At 37.1% G+C, this 9607-nt stretch overlaps 1 protein-coding gene across 1 annotated transcript; it reads right to left on the bottom strand.

Moving 5' to 3' along the window:
• Positions 1-329: 329 nt before the first annotated feature.
• LOC129225743 (tigger transposable element-derived protein 6-like) lies at positions 330-982 on the bottom strand. Its single transcript, XM_054860242.1, has one exon. The coding sequence runs from the start codon at positions 870-872 to the stop codon at positions 330-332; it is 543 nt and encodes a 180-aa protein (XP_054716217.1). The 5' UTR covers positions 873-982.
• Between the last annotated feature and the right edge of the window lie 8625 nt (positions 983-9607).

The raw sequence follows: 9607 nt of genomic DNA, 5'->3' as shown, positions 1-9607 counted from the left end.
ACGCATTGTAGTTTTGGAATTGAGGTGTGAGCGGAGCAATTATCAATCAACAATGCAATTTTTTTCTTCCTCTTCTTCATTTCCTTATTTAACTTCAGCAACCATTCAGAAAAAAAAAAAAAAAAATTAGACGTCATCCAAGCATTTTTATTGGCTTTATATTCCACAGGAAGACTTCTCACATTCTTGAAGCACCTTGGCTTCAAAGATTTGCCGATAACAAGAGGTTGAATTTTATGTGTTCCTGTACTATTGGCACACAGAAGAACAGTCAATCTTTGTTTTGATTTCTTCCCGCCGTGACACTTTTCACCCTTAAACGTCAATGTTCAATCAGAGAGGAGTTGAAAAAACAGTCCAGCTTCATCAGCGTTATAAATGTCTTCTGGTGCATACTTTTGAAGAATATCTTTCATCTTCTCTTGTCTCCAGACATTTGCCTCATTCATTGGAGCAGATTTTTTCTCTCCGTGAATTTCCTGGAAAGTGATTCCGTGGCGATCCCGAAAACGCATTAGCCAACCTATGCTAGCTTTAAAAGTTTCGTTCCCTAGCATTGCTGCATATTTCCGTGCTTGTGCACATAACAAGGGTCCATTTATTGGGATATTTGTTGCCCTCATCTCTTGAAACCACTTCAGGACGGCAGCATCAATGTTTTCATTAGTCGCGACTTTTAATCGTTTTCGCTTGGGATTAACTGAATTTGATCTCACAGCATCTTCAATATGTTTCCTCTTCTTGAGGAACGTTGCAACTGTAGATTGAGATAATCCATATTTCTTAGCTGCATCAACCTGCTTCATTCCATCATCAATATCGCTGATGACGTTGAGTTTATCTTGAAATGAAATTTGCTTTCTCCGTGCCATCTTAGGGAAAAATACACTAGTGAATAAAATCAAATCTTTCGTTTTCGTCGATCATGTGACAGTGATGACGCAATCAGATGGGAATGTTACACCTTTTCGGATCATCTTCATTTGCCACTCACTCAAAAAAAAAAAATTTAACATTTTCTGTTTTTTTTACTTGGCAAGCATTTTTAAATGTTTAGTTTCCCTCTCCATGTGCATGTTTTCTTTTCCCAAAAAAGAAAAAAAAACACTGGTTTAAACAAAATAAAAGAACAATCTCAGGGGGGGGGGGGGGATAGGCAGGACGGTTTCAGCTCTTTATTCCTTTGGTCTAGACGCCTTTTGATACAAGGGCGCCTTTTCTTTTTGTTCATATGTGTTGCAAAAGAAATTTATACGATTGTACTGCTTTTTTATTTATTTTGGAAGGTGCATTTTTGTTTTGACTTGTGAAAATAAACTATCTCCAGCGCGACGCCATTTTGGAAACGCATTGTTTAAAATGTAGCGCGAAACTTAGAGCTAACCATTTTTAAAGAAAAAATAAAGTTTTAAGGTTGTTTTTTTGAAAATAGGAGGGGTTACTTTCAGGATTTTACTGTACTTGCAAACCAAATTATCGTAATAAAGAGGGGTTGAAAACTTAAAAAAATATCGCTTTACAGGGGTTTATTGCTGTAGAGAATATCGCAATATTGAGAGGAGGATAACATTAATTCCTATGCGAGTTCACCGGGACCACGAAATATTATCGTTGTAGAGGGATTTATCGTTGTATCGGATAACGTTGTAGCGAGGTTTTACTGTATAAACTATTTTTTTCCACTCTCAAAAATTAACGTAAGCGCTTCGGGTTTACTTCCTCTTTATGCCACAAGGGGGATTAAGGTCCCCGGACTCCCCCCAACGCAGGAGGAAAAGTTTTTAACAAAGCAATATTTTTGGATGCGTAGTTAAATTCTTTACAGAAATTGTGCAGATTACCTTTTGTTGAACACTGTTAATGTCACCTTTATTACATAAATATACTGCTGTAAAAATGTTTTTATTTCAATCAAAATTATGATGTCAAACTTCTTATTGCCCCCCCCCCCTCCTCCATCGATCATGTCTAGGCTTGCCAGACGTCCCGGTTTTCAGACACAATCCCGGTGTCCCGGCCGGTTTACCTCACGTCCCGGAAAAAAGATAAATTTGATTACAAATGACCAAAAAGGCTTAAAAATAATAAATTATGAGGGATAATTTAGGATAATTACTATATTATTTGTACAATTTAGCTGTAAAATACTCGTGACTATTTTTACAAGATCAAAACCAAAAGAGACTGTCTGAAAAGCTCTATAAAATGAAAATAATAACTAAATAGCGTTCAATTTTTTATATACTCCTCATTCAAAGTATTTTTTCTAACTAAAATAAATTGTAAATATCTACATCTAAGAAGTGAAATGTTTAAATTTATCTGCTGATGTCATGTTTTATTACTACTGTTTTATGTTCATAATTAGTAAACATTTATTCATTGGAATAAACTGCCCTATATTCCAAAAATTTATCCACAGGTGTGTACCCTTTGGGATGCTAACGACGTTGATGGGGGGGGGGGGGGCAATCCCGTGTCCCGGTTGAACATCTCAGAAATCTGGCAAGCCTACTCATGTCAGATATTATCTCAATTTCGCGAGCCCCCTCCCTCTCTCAAAGCTGGATATAATTTGGGGAAGAGCACGTTCACATGTCTCTTTTTTTAAAAGAAAAAAGGAAAAAAAAATAGAACAAATTAATTAAATCGAAAAACTTTTCAGACACTCATTCTAATTTAAAGCTTATTCAGATAAATTTGACCAAATCGAAAGATCCTATTTGGTAATGAATTGTAAATAATTTTCTTCTCACATGGATAGCTATTGTTCAGTTTTATGTTGAAAGAACTTAAAAAAAGTATTAAAAAAATTTTTTGTTACTCCTTTTTAAATTTGTCACCTGTTGTGTTTTACATTTGATATTTATCAATTCACAATTGAAATAAACTATAGGTCTCGTCTCTCGCTAATGGCGGCGGAAACAAGTAACACAAAGACCGCCCCGCTTATGTAGTATTATGTGACCTGTCCAATGATAAATTTGACTTGTCCACGAAAAATTACAATACGCTTTACCTGCTCGGCTAATTTCTCAAAACACCGTAAGGTGGCGTATTGAAGCTCTAGAACTGCGAATATATATCACTTTGCATTATTTAATTTAACTATCTTTAACCCACTTTTTTTTTTTTTTTTTTTTGAGAAATTACGATTACCTCATTTGTTGAGCAATCACGATTGCTTATTGCTTTCATTTGACTGTTTTTGACGTTCCTATCATTTTTCCCACCAGCACCCTCCGCAGCATCACCGTCGACCGAGTCCTCACGATGCTGCACCTCTAGCAAAAACCGTCTCCAGGTTTCGTCAATATCCTACACTTACACGCATACATACACGCACCTACACACATATACATATATACACCTACACACACATACATACACCTACACACATACACAAACACATACACACACAAACACACACACACACTCACATACACATAACTACCCACACACTCATGTCTGCACACAGACACAAACACATATGCCTACACACACATACACATACCCCCACATACACATACCCCCACATACACATACACACAACTACCCACACACTCATGCCTGCACACAGACACAAACACACATGCCTACACACACACACATACCCCCCACAAGCAAACACACACGCTTACATATACACACACACTCGTGATTGCGAGAAACATAATTTGAATTCAAGATGACAAAATTCAAATTATTATTTATTTTTTTTTTTTACTTTCTTCTATATCTAATAGTGATGGGCATAATCGAGTTCTCATAATCGAATCACTCGATTATTCAAGATCATTCGAGAACTCGATTACCACGAGTTCTCGATTATCGTATCTCGAGTTCTCGATTACCACTTTTCGAGTTCTCGAGCGATGAACTTCTCGAGTTCTCGATTACCACTTTTCGAGTTCTCGAGCGATGAACTTCTCGAGTTCTCGATTATCACTTTCCGAGTTCTCGAGCGATGGACTGCTCGAGTTCTCGAATATCACTTTCCGAGTAATCGAGCGATCAACTGCTCGAGTTCTCGATTGTCACTTTCCGAGCACTCGAGCGATCAACTGCTCGAGTTCTCGCTTTGAACTTCTCGAGATCTTGAGTTCTCGAGATGTTGAGTTTTCGAGATGTTGAGTTATCGAGATTTCAATCACTCGAGCAATGTATTTTTCCACCGATTTGATAATCGAATGAACCTCTCAATATAGTTGACTTCTGATAGGGGTGCCCACCTAGAAAGTGAGGGTGGGGGGGGGGGGGTTTGGTCATGGCGTAGCCTGTGCCATTGACATTTTTAGGGGCGGTGTTTTAAGGGGTATTTTTCATTTTTTGGGGGCTCTGCGATATTGAGGGGGGTGCGTCTTTGACCTCAGGGGGGGGGTACCCCTGCTTCTGAAGGGATTCAGTTCCAGGGGCGGATCCGTCATTTAGGGGGGTCAGAGGGCTGGCTTTGAAAAGTTAATGATTTTACTCATGAATGGGCATGGTTTTTGTTGTCTTCCGAAAAAATTTGCATTGAACCCTTCCCCCAGAAAAATTTGGAGAGACTGACGGGCTGCGCTGAGGTGCCCACAGGGGAGGTGGTTCATAGGCGCAGACTGCGCCACTGAAATTCTTAATGGATGATAGCCTTTTTTATGGAATATCCTTCTTGAGGAGAGAGGGTGTTTTGAGGGGGTATTTTTCTCTTTTTTTGGGGGGGGGGGAGGAGGTCTCTGCGATATTGGGGGGGGGGGGAGCCATTGACCTCAGGGTGGTTGGGTACCCCTGCTTCTGAAGTGTTTCAGTTGCAGGAGCGTATCCGCCATTTAGGGGGTCAGAGGGCTGGCTTTGAAAAGTTAATGATTTTACTTATGAATGCGCATAGTTTTTGTTGTCTTCCGAAAAAATTTTCATTGAACCCTTCCCCCAGAAAAATTTGGAGTGAGTGACGGGCTGCGCTGCGGTGCCCACAGGGGAGGTGGGGTCATGGCACAGACTACGCCATTGAAATTCTTAGTGGACGTTAGTCCTTTTTTAGGGAGTATCCTTCTTGAGGGGGGGGGGGGCTCCTGATTTTAAAAGGTGTGCCAGCACACTTGAGGAATAGATACCCTTGCGATCTTAATGGTGTTATTATCAAATAATTGTCTCTCGAATGTTTCATTCGAATATTGTTATAATTGAATATATGCTGTCGAATGCTTGATTATTAAAAGATCCTTTGGGATGCTTTGGTAGTCTAATGATATGTTTGGTGGAAGTGAAGGTTGGGGGCGCTAATAAGGTTCTAACTTGAGAGGCATTAAAATTAAAATTATATTTCAGGTAAAAAGCGGAATACTTAAGTTGAAAACCTGAGGGGACGTCTTCCCCCTTACGTCCACCTTCGACTGTACCATTGGGTAATGATACAAGTGTAACAGGTGTTAACAATCCTTTTAGAGTCCAAATATACACATTACTGCAGACACGTGTTTCGGGGTTTCAAGGAACCCTTTTTTTTTCAACGCAAAATAGTGAGATTGTGGATGTAGGGGACATTACTGGATGTCTTTAGGGACCATTAATTAATTACGTAAGGGTCCTGAGGGGGAGGGGTTGGAAAAATGTCTATATATTGGGGGGGGGGGGGGTTCAAACCCATTTTTTTGCAATATTTTCCAAGTCGATGTTTTTACATTTGAAATTGCACTGTCAAGTGATTTGACAGGGATTATATATTTCATTTGCGTCTGGAAAATAAATAACGTATTAGGATAAGCTGTTTTTTTAGCCTACTTTCCCAGTAAAAGTCAGAAAAAGAAGAAAAAAACATGAAAGAAGGCTTAATGCATCTTAAAAATATCGTGAAAAACAAAAAAAAAGTCAAAAATAAATAAAATAATTAAATAAATATTGAAAAATTAAAAATTGGAAAGTAGGGTATTGAGATGGGGAAAAATGTCTGTCGGTCTGTCTGTCGGTCTGTCTGTCTGTCCCCCCCTAATAACTTTTGAATGAATAGTCCGATTCGAACAAACTTTTTTTTTGTTCGAAAGATCTCGGCGAGGACACCTCATTCCCATATTTCACTTTTTGATTTGAACTATTTTTTGTTCAATTTTCAACAGTTCAAAAAAACTTAACATTAGCGCCTACGGGGAAATTCAAAGCAATTCCGAACTGTGAGGCGAATTTGCTTCAAACCAACTTTGTAGGAAAAAGCTTTTGATAAAAAACTTGTATATAAGATATCTTTTTGATTTGAACAATTTTCCGTTCAATTTTGAACAGTTCAAATCCCTTAACATTAGCGCCTACGGGGAAACTGAAAGTCAATGTAGATTCCGTACTTGAAGGCGGATTTACTTCAAACAAACTTTGTTGGAAATTGCTCTTGACGACCTACTCCCGACTCCGACTCCGAGAATTTAGGGGGACCTGACACCGACTGTGACTCCTGTTCCCGACAATTAATCGGACTCCGACTCCCCGACTTCGACTCTGACTTCGTAGCTTTGGCAAACATTTATACACGGAGGACAAATGACTGACTCCGATTCTTGGATATTCGACTCCGACTCTTTTATCCCAAAATGAGATTGACTCCGACTCCGACTCCGCTGCTGTGGTTTTAACTGTGAAATAATTATTGTTGATATGATTTGTTTTTATTTTCACGCTAAAATTTTAATTTAGGTATTTAGTTTTCGGTGAATAAACTCAAAAAATATGCGCAGACGATTTTTTTTTTTTTTTTTTGACAATGAAAATTATTTCTTTAAGTTGACATTTTATTGTTTTTTTTTTATTTTGGTAAGTGCATTAATTCGCTTAAAAAATTATTTTCGGCAACAGGGGAAAAAGAAACGATTTTTTTTTTTATATGATGTATTTATTTTAATGAACTTATTATTATTTTTTCGTTTTGAAAGCTGTTAAAATAATTTTTTAATGGAAAGAAGTGTATTAGCTGCTTTGTTTAAAAGGTGCTGCTATTTTATTTGTTCGTTTTTTTGAAGAAAAGTAAGGAATATTTTATTCCTAGAAATCAGCTTAAAATATTAAAAATATATGTTTGAAAAAATTTGCGATTTTAGCTATTTTTGAGAATATTGATCAGGTACTAGAAAGTAGTATGGGTATACGGGAAAGTAGGCTCGTCTAGTTCTAGACGGAACTTCTTGTTTAATTTGTTTTACAAAGAATGAATAATGTTAAACATAATAAAAGAATCGCACTATGCATGGCATGTTTTATTTTTAATTAGTATCGCATCATATACAAAAAAAATGTCGAAAAAACATTCAGTTCTAAATTCCTACTTTCTAGTAAATATTTAATTACACAAAAAAGTTTAATTTAATAATAGTAAATTTAATTTCGATTCCAGTGATGTTAGATTCGTTATTTTATTATTTTGAAAAACGAAATGGAATCTTACGTAAGAATGGGGGGGGGGGGTCGAAAAATCTTCCGTACCCTTACATGGGGGGAGGAGGGTCAAAAATTGCCAAAATCATCCTTACGTAACTAATGAATGGCCCCTTACATGCAAAAGCTTACTATTTTGTTGAAAAAAGAGCACCTTAAAACTCCAAAACAATGTTTCTGCAGTACTCGGTATGTTTGGGATACAAAACGTTTGTTATTTCATGTTACTTCTCGGCACAAAGGTATTTATTTATTTCTTAATAAAACAAGTTTTACTTCTGTAATTTCTAACTGTAATTCCTTCCTATGGGTGGCAAATAAGTTTTGACACAAACTATGGGATTTTAATTTTTAGGAGATTTTGTCTGTTTTGGGGGTATTGCTCTTGGGAAGAGCTTCATAGGTGTTGCGCCTTCGCTCTTGGGATGGATAGATTTGGAATGATTTTAAAATCGAATGATTGCTTTTCGCTTGCTTTATTCGAATGGGGTTATAGTTGAATGTTTGGCGTCGAATTTTCGATAATTGAGAGATTTCATAATAATCGAACGATATTTTTCGAACGAAAATTGTTAATTATCATATGAACGGATTTATGGAGGGGCATGCATTGTGTGAGTGGCGGATACAACGGGAGGGTCATGGGGGTCATGACCTAAAACCTACAGTATCCGTACATATTGTGTTCAAACACTTCATGCTTAAAATGTAAACGATGACAGTATCTTTTCATTTCATTAATTATTTTTCAAAGTAAATATTTGAACTACTACTTCGTTTCATTGCTCATGAAATTAATTTGCAACGTTTATCTCCAATTAGGTGCCTTATTCCTGATCGATTTGATGCTTTATATTGACTCCCAAACACATTCAGACATTTTTTCGTATCAAAAACGGGAATTCCGTTCATGGGGGTGGTAGAGGGGCTTTCTTCAACACGACCCCCCCCCCCACCCCATAATGGTTTTCTGTATCTGCCCTGGTGTGATTCGGCGGTGAAATCTTGAAACAAAGGGTAGAGAAACGCTTTCCATACTGTTTTGAACTTGACAGTTATCAAGATTAAATATGTACAATTTTTATTAAAAAGTGAGTGATAATGATAATATGGGCGGGTCTTTGGGCGACACTTAGCAGGTTTAAACTTGAGAGTTGTAAACTTAAAAATATATTGAACTAGTATTGCACAAACTGTGTAATTGAGAATTTAAGGTGGTCTTAGCTCTTTTTCGGATCATTGTTTTTTAGGGGGAGGGGGAGGTGAAATTGTCATAAGAGGCGGACCATTGCTCACAGGAACAGACGAACACCTCTGTCATTCTATAAGGTTTCAGAATCAAATAATTGCTTCTGAAGTGCTTTTTTTTTCGGATGGGGTTACTCAGAGGGCTTACTTCGTTGAGATAAAGGTTTTAAAACGATTGTTAACGCTGTGTGTTGTTAACGCTGTGACAACCATGTCAAAACGTTTGTGAAACGTTTTAACGCAATGTGTTTATAATGCAGTGGTGGCCTTCCTTCCCCCCCTGGCGATGACAATCATCCCTCAAATGCGACGAAGAACCCCCAGAACGAGAGTCCCCTAAAATAAGACGAAAAGTCCTCTTATAAGTTATCTGCTTTTCAGAGAAACTTGGTAATCAATTTGTCCTTTTTGAGGACCAGCGCACGGAAAATGAAGCGCAGCTACGAAACCTTAAATTCCGAAATGGACCGTCGCGAACCAAAGCATTTTCAGCAGTTTTGCCTCAACACACTTTACAAAAAAAAAAAAAAAAACTCATAAAATCAGCACATCAATTGACTCCAAATTTTTAAGTTGAGTAAACAATATAATAATCAACATTTATGAAAATATAAGGAATATGACATTAAAAATATAAGGAATATGACATAAACAGAAGCGAGTAAAACAAAGAAAAGCATTTAAATTCAACTACGCACGCAAAGATAAATGCTACGCACACAAGAAGTCACAAATATCTTGCGCATGGAATTTAAAAAAAAAAAAAACAATATGTATAAAATATAATTTTTATTAAAAAAAATCGGTCAAAGAGTGGAAGCTAAAACTAATCCCACACGACAATCTTCAATATTTCTTTTTAATGCATTCAGAAACATTTCAACTTCACTCTCTGCACTTTTAATTACATATCTAAGTCAGCGAATGAAAAATAAAAATAAACGAGCTGATGTGTGCATCACAT

The sequence above is a fragment of the Uloborus diversus genome, chromosome 7, assembly GCF_026930045.1.
Source record: "Uloborus diversus isolate 005 chromosome 7, Udiv.v.3.1, whole genome shotgun sequence".
NCBI classification, from domain to species: domain Eukaryota; kingdom Metazoa; phylum Arthropoda; class Arachnida; order Araneae; family Uloboridae; genus Uloborus; species Uloborus diversus.
Note: the sequence above shows the minus strand (reverse complement) of the source record. Positions and strands in the feature narration are given on the sequence as shown.